At 44.0% G+C, this 23,156-nt stretch overlaps 1 protein-coding gene across 5 annotated transcripts; it reads left to right on the forward strand.

The window, feature by feature from the left end:
* Positions 1-738: 738 nt before the first annotated feature.
* Positions 739-22,847, forward strand: smoc2 (SPARC related modular calcium binding 2). Of its 5 annotated transcripts, none has more exons than XM_039783126.1 (13): positions 739-1,083; positions 6,730-6,892; positions 8,944-9,050; positions 9,266-9,365; positions 10,167-10,211; positions 12,468-12,548; positions 13,583-13,657; positions 15,270-15,477; positions 16,438-16,520; positions 20,673-20,772; positions 20,945-21,192; positions 22,479-22,516; positions 22,722-22,847. In XM_039783126.1, exons 1-13 carry the CDS (start codon positions 1,009-1,011, stop codon positions 22,743-22,745), a joined length of 1,347 nt encoding a protein of 448 aa, XP_039639060.1. In that variant the 5' UTR covers positions 739-1,008; the 3' UTR covers positions 22,746-22,847. The 5 variants fall into 5 exon arrangements, with proteins under 5 accessions (XP_039639060.1, XP_039639062.1, XP_039639063.1 ...); XM_039783128.1 differs by having other exon boundaries at positions 12,501-12,548; XM_039783129.1 differs by having other exon boundaries at positions 10,167-10,202; positions 12,501-12,548.
* The last annotated feature ends 309 nt before the right edge of the window (positions 22,848-23,156 follow it).

Here is a 23,156-nt window from a genome sequence, read left to right on the forward strand (position 1 = left end):
AGAGCATCAAAATGAATGCAAAATCGATCATGTCCCTCCAAATCAGGCTTCAATATTTAACATAGGCTCCTCATTTAATATTATCAGGTGATTTTGGCTGCTTTGCGTGCAATATGTGATTCAAAAGGGTCTGTTGCTAAATGATTTCCTTTCAGAACCCAACCTCCATATTGTATCGTTGTTGTTTGTGTACTGTGTTAACTTGAAGGACCGTGTGTAACTTTCTTTGGAGAATGTTATAGCTGAGAGAGAACTGAGAAAAGTGTGTGTGTGTGTGTGTGTGTGTGTGTGTGTGTGTGTGTGTGTGTGTGTGTGTGTGTGTGTGTGTGTGTGTGTGTGTGTGTGTGTGTGTGTGTGTGTGTGGCAGTATGAGAGTTTGAGCGCAGACTGTTTCTTGTTCTTGCTGACCCTACCAGCAGACAGTTGCCTGTCTGATCCCCTCCTCAATTTGCCAAACGAACATCATCAAGGTCCTCTGAAAAAAAAGGATTTCTTGCTGTGGGTTTGAAGGAAATGCAAAAAAGGGTGAAAGAAAAGAATACCTGACGTGTTTGCCTCAGCTACCAGCAGCAGACGGAGTCCCTCTAAACATACACCTACCTACCTACCGCCTAGGGAACTGCCTGCATCCGATAAGAGATCTAGTCGACAAAATCAAGTGTGGAGGGAGGGTAAAAAGTCCAATTGAAGAGAGGGAAAAAGGGAGAAGTGACATCGAGGGAGGGGAAAAGGTCAGGGACACGGGGGGGGGGGGGAATCGAACTGCCAGAATTAAGGAGAGTGTCTACACCAACGGTTTGGCAGACGAAACCAAGGAGACGAAGTGAAATAAACCAGCAACCACGTCTCTCCAACACTCCAACATTTTTTTCGCAAGGACTACTGTGGATTTTTAAACCTTTTCGACTTCTCCCAAAGACAATTTTTGTGCTTTGGTGAAGTCCAGGCAACACAGAGTAACATTTGGACGTGCGTAATTTGGAGAGTTTATTGCCACACGGCGTCAGGATGCGCGTATGTCCGCTGCTGGTCTTCCTCTGTCTGCTGTGCGCTGGACGCGCTCAAAAGTTCTCTGCTCTCACGGTAGGAAGAGCCCCATAACTCCCAGAATACGTCTCATTCATATTAACGTGTAAAAGAACGGTTTAAAGTGAAGGATATGCTTGTGCACTCCATGCGTAATATGTCAGCAAAAGGGACACCGTGTGGCAAATTAATTCATTTTTACGTCAGTCATGTAGCCTACTGTAGCCATGAAACAGATCCTTTTTTTAATCTCAGTAATTACATAGGACTGGCGTTTATCATCCTTTGTGTATTTCTTGTGAGCTTTTCCTCTAATTTTCAGAAATACTTTTAAACATTTTAAATCCATCTTAACAGCGTTATGACCCATGCTGACACTGTTTTTTTTTTTTTTAGATAATCTCTCTCCAAAAGAAGAGGCTTTGAAACATGTTTGAATATGTTTATACTGTGTTTATTTTATTTTATATCTGAGTTTAAGATTGATTTTAGAACTTAATAGATCCCCAGGTAGAGGTTTGCATTGGAAGAAGAGATCTCTGTGTTCTCCATGAGTTGTGTATACTCCATGTCCCTGTGTTTCAGGGTCTCTGCACAGTGTGTCTGAGATGGCAGCACTGCTGGCTGCCTGTGGGGAGTTCACTGGTCTGTTAGCAGCACCACTGTGCTTTGTTTTTAGTGCCTTTACCTGCATGCCAGGGTCTTGTCTGCCTCTGTCCTGCTCACTCTTGTTGTGCCAGCAGCTCTGTAGAGGCTACTCTGCCAGTGTCAGCAGGTCTGCTGCACCATGCACATGGCATTGTTTACAGCAGCAGGACAGCAGCAGCAGCAGCAGCAGAGTAGTGGATACTGTCCATTGACCTTAAACTGCACATCTATAAAGACATATGAAGGGAATTTCATGGCCAAGATCAAGTACAGGTACAGTACTAATGGAGGAATAATAGGGAGCGGAATGTGCACTGTCAGAGGCTTCAGCCCTTGATTTAGAGGTTGATGTGACAGCTGCCTCCCCCAGAACCGTTATTTATGGTTCGGGTGAGGATGCCTTAATATCCAATTGGAAACAAATGACCATGAGTCGTTAACCTGCAGGTGAAGGGTCGGCGATCCTTCCTCCCTGACGGCACTATGGAGTTGTGGAATGTTGGAGGAAGTGTTGCGCTGAGCAGATGCTCCCCCTGAATTTTTTACCATGGTCCACACATTTAGATACACACAGTATGAGTGCAGATCATATGAATGTTTCTTTATTGAGATGGCAAGGCTAATAATATTTACCCAGCAGTTGATGCAAAGGTTACACATGTACATAACTGAATTTTTCAGATATGACACAGCATCCACTGTGATCTGGATATGACCGTAAGAATGAGAAACGTCTCTATTTCATTGCATGTTTTAGTGGTAACTGTGTCTGTGTCCTACCTCCCCACTGTGGCTCATTAGACCTTTTATTGGAATAGCACATGGAGCAGTGGACTTGTGAGTGATTCAGAGCTCATCGTATGAATGACACAGGAGAGGTTATTGTTAGTGTCAAGAAGAAAATGTCTCCATGTGATATTTTGTGCATATTTGAGGTCGAACAGGCAGTTAAATATATGGGATATTTGCCCAGGTTATTCATGAGGCAGACTTTTCCATGGTTTATGGAAGTATGAAATAGTGTGTGAAAAGATGAGGGAGAATAGAACATTTGCTGCCTCTCTTTTAAACTTGGAGAAAGCAATTTTAGGATAACATATGGGCTCCATTGCCCCTGTGCTTTTATGAAATTGTGCACCTGCTCAGAGAGGTGTTCTATCAGTGGCCTTTCACACCAGCTCTCTTTCTTTTTAACATCTTTCACACCAATTAAATGCCTTTTTCCTTTGATTGAGTTAGTAGCCTGGTTAAAGGCTGTCACTTTCTTCCCTTTCCACCATGCTGGAAACTAATGATCCTCTTTGCATCCTTGCGTCCAAGCAGGAAACTCCCGCCAAGGCCATTTAACACGTTTGCCACGGCTCTCAGCTGGGGCCCCCATTGACCCTGCAGGGCCGAGGTGTGAGGGGCCTCTCGGGGCTCTGGAAGCGGGGGCCTCCCAGCCCAGAGGGCCCTTATCAGCCGACAATGTGCACTCTGCTGGAGGCTCGCCTCCTCCTTGCTCCATTCATTCCCACAATGCTGCAGAGCCAGGGGGAGGTAATAGGATTTGATTTGTATAATGGTTGGTCTTGGAAAAAAGAAGTTTCCCTTACACTCCACCAGACTCGCCCTCACTCGCCTGTCTCTTGTTCCTTTGCCAACCTCTTGTATTATTTGAGCAGATGCAAAAAGCATCTTCCAAGAGAGATCCCGCAGAAAAAAGTCATGAAAGGAAAGAGAGCAAAATAAAGGGAAAGAAAAATAGAGAAAGTGAGAGCCAGCTGTCTGGAATTAGACAAGAAAAGCACTTGAGCAATAAATGGTTTTGAGTCACAAAATGTGTTCTGTCTTGTATGAGTCTCCTTTTATGATAAATTGGGGTGAAGGCCATCCATCACTCTCCACTGGTTGCTTGATGCATGATGATGGTGCCGGCTTGGAGAGGCTAGAATGAGACATCAGGGGAATGTCGGGGCTGTGTCGCGGCCTCGCCCATCCATCACCACAGGCCAAAACGCACAGAGATCTGCAACAGACAGCTAACTAACATTAGGAGGAAGAGGTCCTCAACACAACCCCAGTTTCTGATGCTTCTTCCTCTCACTGGCTTTCACATCTTATTTGTTCTCCTCCTTCAGTTTGGCCAACTGTGACTTTGAAATAAACACATGGATGTCTTATAGTGAATCTGGGTGGTTGATTTCATGGGTGGCTGATTTCATGGCTAACTGTTTTTCCACGCTGTGTTTTTGGAGCTTTATCGTAAACTTGCAGGCACTTGGCGGTCTGCTGTGTGCTGTACAGTGGACATCTAGCAGGAAGCTGGGCTGCTGAATGACTCAGTTTGGGTTGTCAGTCTGCTGGCTTGCAGGAGCTGATGCTGATAATGCTGGTGTAGTGTGAGCACTGGGGTGGCCAGCATGAGCCATGGCAAGGCTGGCGGCCCACCACCAAGCATGGCTGGACGCACTCAGACACTATCAGAGCAGTTACTGGCTTTGGAAGGTTGCAGCCTTTGCAAAAACCATCCTCAAAACAGCCTGTCACGCCTGCTGGACTTTATGTGAAGGGGTGAGCTGTGAGCAACAGAGTGGAGGGTGAGAGGAGGTCACCGCTGCAGAGGGATGTCCTAACTGGTGTGGGAGGACAGGGGTAGAGGGCGGGAGGGTACCGACGGGAGACTGTCAGTTAGATGCAATGGTGCGAACAATCCAAAAAACACAAAGACACTAACAAGGAGGGGCAGTGAGATGTTAGATCCGCAGTTTATACAGAGAAATGGGCAAAGACATGAGTCGCTGTAGAAGGAGAACTAGAGTATCCCACTATTGTTCTTTAATTATTATATTTTAACTATTCATATCAAAGTAGTTCTTCTAAATATCCCATTAGGTAACAGGTTCTTAGTTGATGATGTGGCATACGTTTCTAACCCATTGAGTAAATAAGCAGCAAAGTCTTCCAGCCTACCCCTCTCGAATTCAGTGATACAAAGTGGCAATGAAGTGTGTCAAAACAGCATAACTGTCGACCAGTGGTACCCAACCTTTACAGATTAGGGCCTTAATGTGGATGTGAAATGGATTTTGTCTCTCAGATTGTTCAATTTGAAAGTGTTTAGCGGCTTAAAAACTAGTATCTGGGGCAAACTGGTGGCCTAAGGTTAAAGCACCAACCATGAACTCCCCAGTTCACATCCAGCCCGGGACATTTGTTGCATGCCATTCCTACCTCTCTCTCTTTCCCATTTCCTGTCATCTTGCTTCTGTTGCTATCGAATAAAGGCATAAAATATCCCCAAAATAGCAATGTAAGTTTTTTGATTTTCTTTCCCCCTTTTCTATTCTTTTATTATCTGATGACCCCTCAGATTTATCTTGGGACCTTTTGGGGTGTCCCAAACACCCAAGATAAATACGTAGACTACACTGTAAGTCTGCCTTGCCCAAAGTAAAATCTACTAATTAATTATTTCCCTTTAGCCACAGGAAATAGACATTATTTACCATTCATACTCCATTATTCCCAAAGGGGGAAGAGAGATTACTTTCCATATTTCTTTTTTTTAAAAGCCTGTGGAGTAAGGTTTTGTAAAGAAAATAGTTTTTTTTTTAAATTTCATTCAATCCAAAAGATTCGACTTCCCTCCCTCGCGGCTCCTCTTCCGATGTGTTTGAACGGGCCTCCTCCTCGGACCCCCCCCCCGGTAAGATTTATGAGCAGGGTTGACAGAGTGGGATGTATCCCCCCCCCAACCCCCTCTCTGGCCCAGGGCGAACCCTGCAAACCCTCTTCCAGGTGCATGCAGCCCTGCAGCCCTGCTCATCTACATGCAGTGGGCTGCCACCAAACCTCATCTTTCACTTCATTTGTAAGATGTCAGACACAACAATTTTTTTTATTGGGGATCATCATTTTTTTCTTCTTGCTCTTTATCTTGCCATGCCCTTTCTTTTGATAATTCATTACAGACTTTTATGGTTTAGCTTTAATTGAGGGCTTTGAATCTCTGTGTATCTGGGATTGAAAGAAGGAACGTTTCTGTCTGTTTGTGTGTCTGCTGTGAATAGTTGAGAGGGCATTCAGACATATTTGGGATATCCGTGCATCCACTGAAAACCAAATAAAAAAATGGCACAAAAGAAAAGAAGAAATCATATATACAAATATTTTTAGACAAGAGAAGACAAAGAGAGTCCAGAAAGGTATTTATCTTTGGATATGACTGACTGAAAACAGCACCTGCATAGGCATGGTTATAGAGTTTGTTTTTTTCCACTCAACCCCAGGTCATTATTCCCCCCGAACTGAATGAATCATGCGAACTTTATGAAAAGTCACACTGTAGCAGCACAAAGCTCCCTGACATCTCGTTTATTCAGCCACTTTATCATTCACTGTCTTTTCATTCATTGTAGCAGTCGCAGCTTGTTGCCAACCCCCCCTCACCACTGCCGCCGCCCCATTGTGTGGCCTGGCGAGGGGGTTTCATACCACGGTGGCAGATACAATGGTGGCATTGACACAGGTGATCCTATGCGTTCAGCCAGGAGTCTCCGTCCTTGTTTCTTTTTTCATGGCTGAGTAAAACATCCTCAGGAGCGATTCCAGGTGAATACCCATGCAGGTGTTGGCACAGACAAAGAAAAGAGGAAGAGTCAGTCAAGTCTTCTCCAGCCCTTTAGACAAAGACAAAGCATGGCTGCACCCTGACAGGCTTGTAGTGACACTGCCTCATAGTTGTACGTAGCGCTGTTTATCAGTGCTTTCCAGTGTTTTCATTAGAGGTGTTGCCTATGAACATTCTGGGAAAAGTTTTGAAACAGAATTAACAATTTTTTTTAGGCTTTGGTAATGGACATGGTTGCGCGACTGACTTTTTAATGTGGTAGCCTGTTTTTATAAAATTTGCCCTACACAAGCTCCAATCCCTAGTCTTCATAAAGCCCTCCAGAATCACACCTGTTGTTGTGGAGTTTCAAATGTTTTGGTGCAGAGCTCATTGATTCCCCCAAAAATGGCTCATTTAGCAAATGTTTTCTCTGCTTATCTCCTCCTTTCTCGCTTCTGCAGTTCCTGCGGGTGGATCAGGATAAGGAGTGCAACATGGAATGCACAGGAGCTCCCCGCAAGCCCCTGTGCGCCTCCGACGGCCGGACCTTCACATCTCGCTGCGAGTTCCTCCGAGCCAAGTGCCGTGACCCCCAGCTGGAGGTCATTCGAGGGCCATGCAAAGGTCAGGTCATGAGTCACGCTTCAGTGCCGCCTGGCGCTCTCGAATGCGCAGAGGGGGGTCACAGTAGAAACTCGTGGGTTAAATTCATTTCAGCATAATTGATTCTTTGAGTGCTGGGAGGACGAGTGGGGTTGACAGTGAGAGTGTGGAGGGGGGTGGGGGTTGCTGACCATATCACACCATTTTTTCTGATAAAGGAAATGTACGTTAATTTGTCAAATTACTCAAATGAATTCGTTTTTAGTGGCAATTATTTAGTTTGTTTAAGGTTTTCATGCTTTGTTACAACAGAAATACATAACAGCATCAATTGACCAACAACTTTTTCTGTGATATGAAATGATTCTCTGAAATCAAATAATTATGCAGGGGCATTTGACATGAATTAATGGTCTCATTTTCGTAATACTAGATGTAAAGCTGTATGTATGCGACCGAGATGAAAAGCAAAAGGGGAAGGAGAGCCAATGAGGTCAGGCGGCTCACAGACTCCCTCATTGTTGCTCGTTGTTGGAAGGAAGCACCCATACACCCCAATGCTGCAGCCCCGAACCCTCTCAACCCTGCCCCACTCTATACTGCCAGTTCATCGCTCTACAGACTGGGGACAATGCCCCATTCTTACACATTACAATATTAGATCACTAATGCAGGGAGCGTGAGCGAAAAGAAGGCTCATATGATGGAAAAGCATTCCACGATTTTATGCCCGTTCTGGGTCTCTATGGCAACGTCTCTAAGCGGACATCTGGATGTGGCGGACAGCGCCGGGACACAGAATAGAGGATTCCAGCTAGGAAGCTGAAAGGGACGAGAGTCCATGAAAGTCGTATTGTAAGCGTCAATAACATTGGGTCTATAAGAGATCGGACCCCCCTCTGCTTCTGGACGGCCGGGGTGAAAGACACAGCAGCAGCAGCCGAGTCAGCAGCCGAAGTAAACCAGAGGGCCGGTCTGGCCTAAAAGCACAGAGATGGGATTGTGTTTAAGGATGGTGAGACTGGCACCACATTTGTTTTCTATCACTGCGCTCAGATGATTCAAGTGTCCTGTCATTTTTTCCAGTCAGCTTTTTAGTCGGAGCCCCCTGGAGAAGGACGATGGTTTTGGGTTTTTCCACTGGAGCTAACTTTAGAGCTCCACAACTTGCTGTTTTCATCCATCCGGAACATCCAGCGTCTTGTCCCCTCTCCTCGCCAGTGACCGTGATACACGCACACACACATACACACACATGGTCAATCTACTGTAAACCATGCCAGCGACATGCAGCCTCCTGACCAAACTGGTAAACGTTTTTAAACTTAGCATGAGTCATTGTTTTAATGTGATTTGAACCTGCCAGCCAGTCAGGCCCTGCATGGCAACTAATGTGTCACACCAAGTTACCATCAAACCCATCGCCGCCCAACATTTCCTGAGAGTTTGCACAGCTGGTGCTGTTGGCCAGGTGAGTTGAAGCAACTGTGGAATGACAGGATGAGCCATGGCTCTGACAGAGAGATGTGAAAAGACTTAAGGTGCACATACGTGAAACGTTGCTGACCCACATTTATACTCACAACAGAGTTAGAGGACAGCTCGGGCTGAAATGAGTAGACGGTCGAGGTTTAAGAGGAGAGTAAGATAGACTCAAAGACATTAAGGAAGGGTCAGGTTTTCCCTGTGCATCAGCCCTTTTTCTTGGGTGACTGGAATGTTCTACAGGAGCAGCACGAGCTGCCTCGCTCAGTAATGGCTTTACCACCAGGCACTGTGCAGGCTTGTCTGAATTGCTTCTAATAGGACCCGGGGTGTTGGTTCTATTCCCAGCCACACAAGTATCTGCCACTTCCGAAATGTCTTGAATTGTTTCCCCTCCGTCTCACCTCTTTCCTTGCATTTTTCTATCATTCTTCATCATCTGTGAGATTAAACATCTTCTGCTGGCTTTTTTTTTTTTAAGTATGTTGGTTTCATAGTTGTGCAGCATAAGAAAATAGTTGAGCTGTGGGTTGAATCATGGGTCTCTGTGATGTGTCGTGATTCTGGTGATTTGTGGTGCTCCTCAGATACATCCAGATGTGTAGCAGAGAAGAAGTACACCGAGCAGCAGGCTAAGAAGCTCTTCCCGCAGGTCTTTGTGCCTGTATGCAACCCTGATGGCACATATAGTGAGGTAACAGAAAAGCACATAAATGATACTTGTTTTGAAAATGAGGCAAGGCTCTAGACTCAGGAGGCCCCAGTAGAAAAGAGTAACTCTTTCGTATCCACTTTTTGCAAGAATTCCTGCATGAATTGAATTAACACTAACACTTTCCCTTCATTTTTCAATCTCATAGATGCCATTTCTTGTGCTGAATTTGTGTTTACATGCTGTTTTGATTACAGGTTCAGTGCCACAGTTACACTGGATACTGTTGGTGTGTCACCCCCAATGGCCGACCCATTAGTGGCTCAGCTGTGGCCAATAAAAAACCTCGATGCCAAGGTAGGTAAAACCCCAGCAAAATGTCTTATAATGTATACAGTAATGCATGTTATATTTGCAGTTCAGTGCACTAGTACTGGCATCTCATTTGTTAATAATAAGCCCAATTTATGACAAATAGTCATATTCGAATAGTCGGCTAACTTGTACTAGAATGCAGTTTCTGTAATTTTGTGAAGCCATGGAGATAAATCAAATTCAACACAGCAAAGCATGACATTCTGTGTTTGCGGGGGGTGTAATCTTCAGTCCTGTGGGAAAGTGGTCAGTGACTGGACTGTGGGTTTGAGGGCCACCCGAGGACTGAGCGTTGCTCAAGGCTTGGTGCTGCCTGTGTAAATAAGCCGGGTAGAAAATCCGTGCTGCAGAGTTGAGCAACAAAGTTAAACTGTAAGGAATGTAAGTGTTCTCTCAGAACCCCCCAAAAAAAAAAAAAAAAAACCCCCCCCCCCCCCCCCCCCCCCCCCCCCCCCCCCCCCCCCAGCCCCTCAATCAGCAGTATTTATTGTAACTGCCAGCTGCTTAATCATAGCTGTGTACATGAAGTCTAAAATGTCATAAAATACATCTCTATTGACATGCAGTGATTGGAGCAACTTCAAATAAATTAATAACATTTGAAAATTAAAAAGACAGAAAAGAGTTTCCCGCTGTGGTTCAGTCCTTACTTAAGTCTAGGGGCTGTTCATTCAAAGACTCTGACCACTTCTTGAAGTAGATTAAGATTTATACATTTTATTATTATTAAGGTTAACATGAAAAAGCTGTGGTGGTGAATTGTAATTAAATGTTGCTTTGCAGGTTCAAAACAAGAGCGAGCTACTACAAGAGAGCCAGGTAAAGCAGGTGAGACTTTAATTCAAGAAAAATTAATTCTCAGAGGCACATTGACTCCTTTCGTGTTTGTCCATGTGTGTACCTATCTAAGCATGCATGTACATGTGAGTGTGTATTCATTTGTATCTCTGTCTGTTTGCCTGCATCTGTGTTGGAGATGTGCAGGGTGGGTCACCTGTTAAGGCTTGCCTTTTTAATATTTTGACAATTTGAGAGAGTGCGAGCAGCCTGAAGGCTGATATAAAAGCAGTCTGTTGAGTAAGGAGAGAGGCTGTGGTGTGCTTTAATGCATACCGCCAGCAGCTACAGCACCTATAACTGTCTGCTGTCCTTAACCAGGCAGCCAAACCAGAGGGCTGCCAGAATGGAAACTGACTTATCATTCTTCTTCTCTAACTTGATCTCGCTTGGTCTTGCTTTTTTTCAGCATCAGTGTCATAAGATACAAGGAAATGTTCACACTTTATCCTCCACCCTACTTTCACTCTGTCTCTCATCAACATCTACCCTCTTCCAGATATAGAACCACTGAGTTCCCCTCCGGCTCTGCTCCAGATACTGTATATCTTGCTCTCATCTTGTAAGAGATGATTTGTTTAACTGATGTGATTTGAAGGCTCACTAAGAGAAAGTGTAATTTGGGTTGATTCCGATCGTGTGTGTGTGTGTGTGTGTGTGTGTTTGTGTGTGTGTGTGTGCGTGTGTGTGTGCGTGCGCGCATGCGTGTGCGTGTGTGTGCATGTGCATGCATCCTCTTGTGTTTGTCAAATTGGTTATTCCTGTCAGTGTGACATTTACGTCTGCGCCTCTCGCTCTGTAAACAGTCTTGGGTATAGTGTCTGTCTGAACCCGGCCAACTCATTACACATAGATCAAGTGGGAATGCAAAATTTGAGAGAGGAGGAGGGATGGTGGGAGAGGGAAAGAGGGAGGAAAGGAGGTGGGGGGGGGCGGGGGCTTGTGGTTCAATCTGAACTGGTTGGATAAACAGGGTGGTGAAAAGCAGAATAAACTGTAGATTTGTGGTGTGCCAGCACTGAAAATAGCAGTGATTGCATCAATATTTTGATTCAGCAGAAGCCCATCAGTACTGTACCTTAGCAGTCCACAGCAGCCTTTGCTGCACTTTTATTATCAGAATACTGGTAATGTTAAACACCAAATGCTTTAGCATTTCTGGTGCTTGACAAATTCATTCACATGTTGGAATCATATGCAGCTGACGACTGACAAACAGCAGTTAAACTAATGCCTTATGACCACAAATAGCGTGGGGGTTTCCTGGCAGATGCTAAAAGAGGTGTTACAGTCATGTAAAAGGCCGCAAAGTAAAGATCGGTCATTAGTGGTTTATCATAAATCCGAATCATAAATACACTTTTTGAAATGGCATTTCCATCCGTTAAGTGAGCAGAGTAATAAAATGTCTGCCTCAGTCAGTCACACAAACTGACTGTATGTATTTTTATCCACCAGACATGCTTGAGAAGATGAACAGCTGGTTTAACAAATTTGCAATAAATGTAAAATCCTGATATAGCAGTAAATTCATTGTTAAAGAAAAGAAGTTAAAGCTTAATCCCTGTTTGTGGCGGTGCCCTGACTCATGCATTGGCAGAGCTTTACTTAGAGCAGAATGACTGACCTATACTGAGGTTAACCACACCTTCAGCCGTGGTTTTACCCTAAGCGGCTCGAGACCTCCATCCCCCACCCCTCCACCACCACCACAAATCAAACAAACAGAGTCCAAACAAACACCAAGCTTGATTCTCCCACTTTTAAATGGTCGTCTCAGACTTGGCTACTGCATTATTCACCTCTTGTATCTCTCCCACCTTCACACAGCTCTCATAACTCAAATGCAGGCAATGGAAGGATGGAGAAGAACAGCAGGGACAACTGGTCCTCATCTTCTCCTCATCCATTTTAACTGACCTCAATCCTTCCTCCAAAGCATAATGATCCCTCGTTGCATGACGTGAAACCATGGGAATATATGACCACTATACTCTCCTCTCTTCTCTTACTGTCTTACTCTCAACACACACACACACACACACACACACACACACACACACACACACACACACACACACACACACACACACACACACACACACACACACACACACACACACACACACCCCTCTCTCTTTCCCATTCTCCTCACCTCTACTTCTGCCTCCATACTTCTTAGCCGGGCAACGTGCAAATCTCATGTATTTAAGTGTTCTCTAATCTATCTTACTCTCGTAATTGTAGTCTCCTTGCAAATATTCTCCATTCTAAATGCAGATGAGACTGGCCTAGTGGTGGATCCACAGCCTGCTGGCGATGAAGAAGGTGAGCTCTTATACGTCAGACTGTGAGTAAAAATGTTTTGATGCCGCGCCTGTGTTACCGACTGACTCAAAAGAATCGCCTCAAAAAATCCTTAAAAGGGAAATGGAGTCTAGACATGAGGCAGTTACAGCATCATGCTTCAAAAAGGTCATTGGGGAAAATGTGATAGTGAAACACTTTTAAATAGTTATGATTGCAAGATTTGATTAAAGATGAAGGAAAACTAAAAAGGCAATTGTACCGTGACTTTTTTGCTCTTAAACTTACATAAGCTAATGGTCATACCAGATCAAGTAAGCCAGCAACAGTGCACATTTGCTTAAGAATGTCCCTTTTAATTTGTAGAAGATGAATGTGTCATTTCGTCAGAAGTAAATTTTTACTAATTCATTCAAGTACTGTACTGTTTTTTATCTGACTGCTCTAGTTGCTGGTTCATTTACATAGATGAAAATACCCAACCCATATAAAGTATATAGTTAATGTCAGCTCCAGTTCAACCAGCTGCAACATTAAAATGCTACTAATGCAATAAAATAGTACATAGCAACATAAACGTCTGAAAGGAGTAAATCTGCTTTTACTTTTGATACTTTAAGTATGTTGCTGCAAATTCAGCTGTGCTCTATTTTTTATTTATATATTATCCTTTTAAACTCCAAATGGCAGACAAATCAACATCCTGCATTTCTGCTGTACTTCAATAAAGATAACCCTTCACTGTGAATCACATTTTGCAAAGTTGTATTTGAGCACTTTTATCAGCCTTTTACACTGTGAAAGAAGTTTTATGATTTCATGTTAATGTGATTATTCAATAAGACAGTAGGAGACTCATAGTTATAGTTTACTTACCTCTCTTTTTGCTGTCATATTCAATTAACTTTCCACCTCCACTCCCGCAGTTTGAGATACGATAACCTTGATGTGCATTTTACAGCCTGTGAGTTTTGGAACCACCAGGTTTGGCTCAGATGATAAACGAGTGTGTTTTCGATTGAAGCTAATAAAGCTGTCTTGGTGATTTCTTTCAGACATCATTTCCCAGTACCCCACTCTGTGGACGGAGCAGGTTCGCAGCCGACAGAACAATAGAACCAGAGCACCATGTGAGTTTCAAAGACCACTTTTTCTTTAACAACGGCGAACGGGTGTTTGCAAACCTCAACTGAAAGCACGCTCTGTGTTTTTCCTACTTGTGTGAGCAATCGTGGCTTGAGGTTGTTCCTGTCTTTTGAGGACAGATGGTGGCTTGTGAAACCAATACATCTTTGGTGTTGGAGTGCGTCAGCCTATGCTTCTCTGCTTCTCTGTGGTTCTTCGCAACTCCGCTTATCTGTAATTATCAGCACATGGCACACACACAGGATCTCCTATTCTTCTGGCTGATCCGTTCTGGTCGCCCTCTTACACACATGCACGTTTATCTTATTGAACAGATCAGCTGCCTCTTTGCTCTTTGGGGAAAAATGTTGCTTTCTGCATAAAACAATGCAATTTTGAGGCCTGCCCTAGATGAAAACCCTGTGTGCATGTGTGCATTTGCGTGTGAATCCCATTATCATAATTTACAACCAATAAAAAAAAAAGCCTGAGAAATGCAGCATTGATGGTTTTGATTACCATGTGCTCTTTGGGGTATTTGGGTGGAAAAAAAACACCCGCCCCAACAAAGGGAACCCATACGGAGGAAGTGGAGCAAAGAGAGTCGGTTGAGAAAGCGGGGAGGCATTTCATTTGGTCTCTTTTGTGTGGGTAAAGATCTTTAATGAAAATAAACAAAGAAAAGGGATATCCATAATCCCGCAGTAGCTTCCGAGCCTTGAGGCAACCAGCGAAGAGAGGGAGAGATTGGTGATGAAAGCCCTCATGGCCAGAAGAGCTCTACTTTCATCCCTGAGTTTAATGCTCAAATCTCTGTTGGAGAGCTGCACGGCAGAGACGAGGCTGCTGCACAGAAACAAGTCTGATTAGATCCTGCTGAGGCTCTGCAAAACCCCATCGAAGCCGCTGCATTCTCTGTACGTAAGGAGAAAAGAAATGATCATGAAGCATTGCATTTTCCCCTGGAATTTTGAACATATAAACATATAGATCCCTGGTACTTTACAGTACCCTGCAGTAGTGTGTCGGTGTGTGAAGGCGAAGGCCCGTCTGACCACTGTTCTGCTTTTGTCTTGTCTGTTTCTGTCTCTGTCACACACAGAGGGCAGTTGAGTGTCCAAATATTTACTTAACTTGGGGCATAGGGAGCTGTACTTAGTCATTAGCCCGTTAATGTCCGTAAACAGTGCCACGGGGGGCTGATATAACAGTCTACACAAACTGTCTCCGAGCACTCGTCCTCCACCCCTTTGTCTTCTCCTCCTTCTCTTCTACAAGGATGTCTTAGCAATGCTTAGTCAGAGAGCACTGCATGCATTTGGCCTTTAAATAGAAGTTAATTCAAACATATAGTATGTTGTATTAATCCAAAATATGTTAGCCAGATCTGATAAGGAGTGACTCTTATTCTTAACTTCAAACAAACCCTCTTCTTCACGTCAAGTGTGTGTGTCTGGTGTGTGTATTTGCCAAGTCACACAACCTAGACCACCTAGGTGAATGCTGTCTTTACGGGGTGTGTGTGTGTGTGTGTGTGTGTGTGGTGTGTGTGTGTGTGTGTGTGTGTGTCTCCACGCCTCCACTGATTCCTGTATGACCTCTGGCCCCTCTTTACAGCCTCATCCTGTGACCAGGAGCAGCAGTCTGCCCAGGAAGAGGCGAAGCAGCACAAGAACGATGCTGTATTCGTACCAGACTGTGCCCATGGAGGACTGTACAAGCCAGTCCAATGCCACCCCTCCACCGGCTACTGCTGGTGTGTGCTGGTGGACACGGGACGGCCCATACCTGGGACTTCCACCAGGTGGGAGAGACCGCACCTATGGTACTTTCACCCTAATTTACACAAATTCTTGGAATTTATTGCTCGGTTCTTTGTGGCAAACAAGCCAGACAGTTGTAACAAATAGCAGGTAAGTAATTATTAGCCACCCGAACACAGCAGAGTGGCCAATTGATATAAAAGCTGCCCAACTGGATTACCGTGCTTCAACCTTTGTTGGCAAATGTCTTCTGCACTTAAGAGAGCATTATTGAGCTTTATCTATTATGCAGGTCTAACAATCATGCAACCGTTCTCTATTTAGAAGAAATTGTAAGAAATAAAGCAACAAAAAAATTTCTCTATTTGAGAGAAATGCACATACAGTAAGTCTGCCATAAGCAGACAGATAGACATCTCCATTGCCAATGAGACAGAGTGACTCAGTGGTCTGCTGAGAGGCAGGTCAGAGGTCCGTCAGGCTGGCAGAGTGGGGCACTGGTACCCTCTTATTGAGCAGCGAGGGTGGGTATCAGATTAACAAGGCTTCAGGCAGAGTGCCAGACAGCACATTAGCACACATATGGAAGCGTGGATTTTCCCCCTTTCTCTCTCCTTGTCCCAGGCCAGCTTTTGGCCCAGTCGCACAGCACCAATCGGGGCTCTGCCGTCTCGCCAAGGGAGGCCGTGAAAGCTTCCTTGTGTCCCACGCTCCCTGTCTGCCTCACTCCCTCTGTTTCTCTTTCTCACCCACCCTCCCACTTTCTGTCCTCATACCAGCCCCAAATCCCTTCCCCTCTTTTTGGATGTGATTCACAGCCTCTGGTTTGCCACAAAACAATTATTTGAATCCCTGAGATTTAACTGTACGCGGGTAATTGGAAAACATGGGATTCCTCTCTGATTTTACAATGAGGATAGCATTACTGTAATCAACAATCCCTTCAATCCATTTCAATTTGTCAATTTCTGAATGCAGCGGCTGAATTACCATTTTCTGATATGGCGAATTCTCTGTCACAGGTATGAACAGCCAAAGTGCGATGGCAATGCCAGGGCCCACCCGACTAAACCTAAGGACCATTATAGAAGCAGACATCTCCAGGGTAAGTCTCTAAAGACTGGTCTCTGTTTTTCCTCTCTGTTCAGACCACATGGGGAAGTTCTTCAGCAGTCGGCCTCCAACTGCTGCCGCGCTTTCAAGGTTGTGATAGCAGTGCGAGTGTGTGTGTGTTTGTTGACATCATTAGCACTGTTGGCCAAGGAAATGCTTGATAAAGAGTTGAGGATTGCCAGATACCGCCCTGCACTGGTCAATAAGCAAGGAGACAGAGACAGATCGGGGGGAGGATTAGTCTTCAACTGACATGGGAGATGGAGGATAGTGGGATGATAGCACGGAGGAGAAACAGCAGGCAGGAGAGGTAGAGATAATGGATAATAGGATGCCATTGGCAGGTAGTGATAAAAAGACTGACAACAGTGTAGATAACTAAATTGAGGGTGGGAGAGGAGTTTGGGGGTGGTGGTCATGGGATGAGCTTAGGTACAGGTGAGCTTGTTTGTTGTGTTAGATAGATATGTATTTGCTAATCATGACTTGCCACTTTAAAACTGCAGAATTTAAATTGTGATATATATTTGAGTGGTATTTACAAATGGATGGGACTAAAAACGGATGAAATGATCATGTGTCACATTATTTTGAGTAAGATTTTGAGAAAGTTTGCCTGGTCATGTATTGCAGGCTGTTTTCCCAGGAGTCCCTTCCTCCAAGAAAAATGACAGAATCAGTCTTTTCAGCAAATGCCAAAAAAACAACAACATATGCCTACATTCAAGTGACAAAGGTTGGGGTGGTTGAATTGTTTGGGGTGGTTGAATTGATCAACAAAGCATCAGACTTTGACATGGCTACTGTTTGTTTCCCATGTCCTACCAACAGTCCATGTTGGTTTCTCTTAACCATGACCATCATCTGAACCAAGTATTTATTTTAACCTAAACCACGATATTTCTCTAATCCCCCCTATAAACCTAACCATAGTGGTATCAGATCAGTTTTTGAAGGCGCTGACAAGGTAGGTTGTCCTGCCAATATGGGGTGTCAGATCATCTTATGTGTGATTTTGGAGGGCAATTACAAACTATGTATTTTGTTGTTTAATTTGGAGGACTTGTTTGAGATGACTGACATGGCTCTCACAGTTAGGAAGGCCGTCTGGATTCCTGTTTTCCCAAAGAATTAAATAAATCCGGTTGTTTTAGAACTAGGAGATTTATTGATGTGTTATTGATTCTGTGATATGAATCTAGACGTTTTACCATAGTTCTGCACAGACAATTTTACAATGCAGTGGATGGAGTGCGCTCCCCTTTGTTTTCATCACATTTATCACATCAGTTATTGCATGACTTGACAGCCTCATAAATCCAATGATAGGCAAAGTAGAGTTGTAGCTTTCTGGTCCTGCATACAACCAAATCACAGTTTAAAGCTGAACGGTGCTTGGCAAATTTACTTTTTTCTGGTGGTTTGGTCAACATCTTAATAATCCTCCAGCAAATGAACAGAGCTGCCACTGTTCCCGTCCCATCCACAACTATTTATGTAACCATGTGCCAGGCCAGAGCTGTGCTCTCTGCTCGCAGGTGCTGCATTTAGCAGCAGAGCAGCACTCTGTCTCAGCCCCAGCATCGAGGACTCTTATACAGTGTGTATTAAACAGTGGTATAGACAGTAACAGATGAATGCTCCTGAGACCAACAAATGTTACTCATCTTTGCCAGTGACACTGGTGGTGTATATTATTGCTAAGCTATTGAGCAGGAATAATTACAGTGTGTAACTGCGGAAAGTGTGAAGTGGGGATGGGGTGGAGAACAGCCACAACTGTCCCATGAGAAAGACCTCAAGCCCAACCAAACACCTCCTAAACACATAGTGGTAGAACAGAAAACAATATACTTATTCAGACATGCAATCGCCTCAAACAGACCCTCACACGAGTACACAGACTTCATTTTATACGTGTCAAAAAAAAAACTTCACCGTATCAGCCAGGTCTCCCATTATAAAATACACCAGGACACAGTCAAAAAACACAGCATCTTGTTTTCTTTATGAGCAATTGCGTCAACGGCAGTAAACCGCGTTACTGTATGAACCAGGGATAATTATAAATGTTGCCTTCACATTGCTGCAGCCCATTTGCTGTTGAAGCGCTGGTGTTGAGAGGTTTATGGGGCGAGATGCGAGAAAGGAGAACTTTGCCCTGAAAGGGGCAGGAGAGGAAAGCGGAGTATTTGGCTAGCTTTCTCCCCAGAGCGGGATCATGGGATAGCATTGGGGCAGCCATTGGGAGCTGTGGCTGTGAGTGCTGACAGGGCACTGCCCCATGTGGCTGCATAGAAAAACACTGCTTCTTATTGACAGTATCACACAGGCACGCACATGCAAACATGCACTTACTGGCCAACTTTTTACAGGCAGCCGATATATATGGAGGCATATGAATAGTGGTGTGGATCTAAGCTTTTCAGCAAGAACAAAATGTAATCATTTGAGGCTTTCTCAACTTGATTCCATTCTGCTTCTGTCAAACTTGGGCATTACATAATTATAATCATTATGGAATAAGACAGCAGTCATTGACTGCTGCAGCCAGGAACTGAACGGAAAATGGTCAGACTCAATTTCCTTTGAATGACAGCAGAAACATTTGTGTCCTGCCCCCCAGCTTAATGGTGTCCAGACAGACAGAAGCTGATCTGTCCCACCCCCACAAGTTAAACCTCTGCTCCCAAGAGGAAGGGACTGGAGTCATACCTGATGGCTTCCCATTTGAATGAACTGCAGACATGCTCAGATTCCTGCAGCATTACGGAGAGGACATGTGCTCTCGCTGAAAAACACTCAGCCTCAAACAAGTCAGACTGCATCCCACAAACCTCTCTTCAGCCAGAAGCCAGATAAAAAACACTTTGCCTTCTGAGGGTGCAATTGTATGACTGTCTAGACAAATTTACCACAAGAGCTGCACAAGGCACCAGTTGGACCATTAACAGGTGGGTCAGATATTTTACTGGGCTATGGCCAGGGAGGGCCTACTAAAACTTAAGTGCAAGTCTGTTCAGCATGTAAAGTAGACAGTGGAACAGTTTGGACATGTGAATGTTTCAACCCTTGGCCCGGTGAGGGCTGCTATAGCCCTGCGCTACTTGGGAAAGGTGTAGTGGAGGCTGGGTACTGGGTGTTTATGCCGATGTTGGTCGCCACCTGTTAGAGAGGAGCAAAGCATGCTATTATCTCCAACACAGGAGAATCTGGCCCCGCAGGCCTGGGCCATAAAAAGAGTAGCAAACTGTGGAGAATTTCTCCTTCTCCACTGGCAGAATAGCAGAGGGAAGCCGGACTGTGAGAAAGCAGAGAAGAGTTAGGAGAGGAATCCAGGAATCTCTCAGGCCTGCGTAGCCTTCAGCTCTTCCAGAACAGCCTTGACCTACTCACTCTTAAAACTATATGGCCAAACAGACAATTACTATCATTAGGGTCATTCCACTCCAGTTGTCCCTCATTTAAATCTTTTTTCTGTCCTTCTGCATGAAATAACACTTCCCTGTACCGTTATAGGTTTATGGGCTAATTATATCATTCTCTTCTCTGGTTGACATTTCAAATAGTGATCCCGACACACACTGAAGATCAGGTGTTGAGTTGTGTCTTTGGATGCATACCTTTTAAATCAGACATCCCTCAGAAGAAATCCTAAGTAACAGTGTGTCTGTCAGGACTGCATTTGGTCCCCTTGATGTATTAGATGAGTCTCAGGTGCTGTATGGAGCCTCTTGTCCATACATACAATATTCAGTTACATATTCTGTGCTCCAGCTGTCAAAACCACTCAGGGGCCTCCAGCATGATTGGCAGGTACCCTCTTCCTCCTCCAGATGAGGGGAGGTCTGACACTTTATGAGAGGGAGTAAAAGACAACTGTGAGAGTCTTGTTTGGTTATATGTTCCTCCTCTGCCATCTTTATGTGCTGTTCACGTTAAAACCACGCTGCCTGTTACATGACATCCCTCGCCAAACATTTATTAGGCCACCTATTACGGCAGCATTCCACGTTGTTGTAATGCTGTAGACTGGGGGATAATTTTTCTGTGTTCGCTGACATATACGTACACCTACTCCCATATGAACTGCATAATACATGCTCGCACACACTCATTCAGGTGTCTGTGGTTTATTTTCCAGGCTGTCCCGGGGCAAAGAAAACAGAGTTTCTGACAAGTGTTCTTGACGCGCTGTCAACAGACATGGTGCACGCCGTCACAGATCCAGCATCCGCCGGAAGGTATGACATTCGGAAGTGGATTTGTTCATCTCACAGTTATTGATAAACATCAATAGGTTCAGTCATTTACCAAAAGTATTCCGTGATTTTACTCCAGTGACATTAATTGTTTTAGACAGTTGAAGGGATGGAGGGACGATTGTTAGCTCACAAACTGATATCTGTCATTTAGGATGGCCGAGCCCGACCCCAGCCACACCCTGGAGGAGAGGGTGGTCCACTGGTATTTTAGTCAGCTGGACAAAAACTCCAGCGGGGACATTGGAAAGAAGGAGATCAAGCCTTTCAAACGCTTTCTGCGCAAGAAATCAAAGCCAAAGAAGTGTGTGAAGAAGTTTGTGGAGTACTGCGACATTAGCAACGACAAGGCGCTGTCTCTGCAGGAGCTGATGGGTTGCCTCGGGGTGACCAAAGAAGAGGGTAAGCTGAACAACACAACCAAATGTCTAAATGTGTTCTCCTGCACCAAATCAGTCTTCTAACTTGCATATTTTATGGATAAAATATAATGATCATGGCAGTAGGTTTGGGTACCGAAAAACCCGGCATCGGTTCCCATACGACCAGCATCTACTAGAGTGGATGGCAACGCAGATTTCGGTGCCTTATTTCTTAAACTTCACTTAAATGCCTGCGCTTCCCTCTGGTGGTCCGAAACAGCCGTTACAGGCAACTGAAGCATCATTGCACGTGATGCTAGTTAACATTACACTTGGCAGCAAGTTAGCCTACCGTTAGCTAGAAGCTGCTTTAAGCACAGTTAAAGCTTGATGCTAAACGGTCTAAACTGTGGCTGTATTTAACTCAAAAGGATTCTAACACCGGGACGTGAAAGAGTCTGCAGCTAAAGACACCGTTTAGCCCATGGATATATAATAAGCTGCACTTTTCAAGATACCATGGCCACTGCCGCAGTCGGAGAAACAACACCTTCATGGTTCAGGCAATGTTTAGGCACCAGCACCGTTTTAAAAGTATCATTTTAGCACTGGTATTGGAAAAGAAACATTACCCAACCCTACATGGTAGTCAGATGGTAAATTAGAATCAGTGCTACATGATTTTTAATGATCGTTGATGATTTTAATGATCGTTCACTAACACCCTCCCCCAAACAGCAAATGTCCAATCACAGTTTAGCAACTATAACTAGGCATGGGCAAGCTTTGGATTTGTCCACATGCTGAAGCAACGCACATGGGACTGTAGGAAGTCTGATAAAGGTTTGTAGGTAGTCTTATGTATTACCTTTCAAAACCAAACAGACATTTGTACTGGAGCAAAGTGTAAGGAATGGATTTTGCATCATTGCAGCACTGAATTAGCATATCATTTATGTAGCCATCAAATGCATTTTTAAAACCCCTTTTGTAGGTTTTTCATTTAGCCAGAAACACTGAAAAGTCCATAAAGTCTTTAACCAACTGATGGAGCTAATAGTAATTATGTAAGTCATACAATCTGCTAGAAACAGTTATCACTTTAACTGGCAAAATTGGTTGCGGAATAGACACGAGAAGCCTGCTCTTGTCTAAATACGGTATGTTTTGAATCAAAAAAATTTAAGAATTTTGAGTGGTAAATCTTCCTCTGGTATCATTGTGACAGCATGACAAGTGTAGCAACACCAAGGGTTAATTTTGCTTTATGGAGGGACTGACCATATTTTGGTTGTTGAGGTTTATATGAGTTTTTTTGTCTCACAGGGGCCAAACCAGTAGAGGGTTTATCTTCCAGTAAACTAGTAAGTAAACCACTCATCCCATACCAGTGGAAAAAATGTATATAAGAGAAATTGGTGTCACATCTACTGACTGTAATATTGTTTAATTTCTGTTAGCGGTGACCAAGTCAGGAATATACAGTCATTAAAAAAAAACTTGTCAGCTTAAGTGCAAAGAAACAAGAGCATGTGTCAAACTGATGTCACTTTAATTTCTTCTCCTCAGAATCCCTCGAAGAAGCAAGGCTAAGCCAGCATCTGAGATTTCCCCTCCCGCAAGGAGAATCTGCCCTTACCAGTCGGCAATAATGGAAACCATAGTATTTGCACTTTGTACTTTAAAAAAAAAAAATGTAAATTCACTTTGTAGAAATAAGGTATTTAAACAGACTGCTGAATCTGTGAATGATGTAGTTAGCTTTTTATGTCCTGACAAACAAAACTTATTTAACACATACAATGTATGTGTCCTTTGTGTGTCTAAAAATTATACTTTTCAGAGTTGTACAAGTTTTCATTTTTGATGTTGCATTTTGTGCTCCTTTCCCCCAGTGTACTTTTCTTCTCACGTCGATGATGGTAATGTGGATATATGAATAGTTTGCTACAATAACTTAGACCATGCCATCTCTCATGTACTGACCTATAGCATCTCTTATCG

The sequence above is a fragment of the Perca fluviatilis genome, chromosome 19, assembly GCF_010015445.1.
Source record: "Perca fluviatilis chromosome 19, GENO_Pfluv_1.0, whole genome shotgun sequence".
Taxonomy (NCBI): Eukaryota; Metazoa; Chordata; class Actinopteri; order Perciformes; family Percidae; genus Perca; species Perca fluviatilis.

Excerpts from the sequence above, each read along its gene's own strand:
- smoc2 (XM_039783126.1), top strand. The coding sequence starts at position 1,009 with ATGCGCGTATGTCCGCTGCTGGTCTTCCTCTGTCTGCTGTGCGCTGGA. Across the intron at positions 1,084-6,729 it reads AAAAGTTCTCTGCTCTCACG|TTCCTGCGGGTGGATCAGGA; the intron begins GTAGGAAGAGCC and ends TCGCTTCTGCAG. Across the intron at positions 16,521-20,672 it reads TAGAAGCAGACATCTCCAGG|GCTGTCCCGGGGCAAAGAAA; the intron begins GTAAGTCTCTAA and ends TTTATTTTCCAG.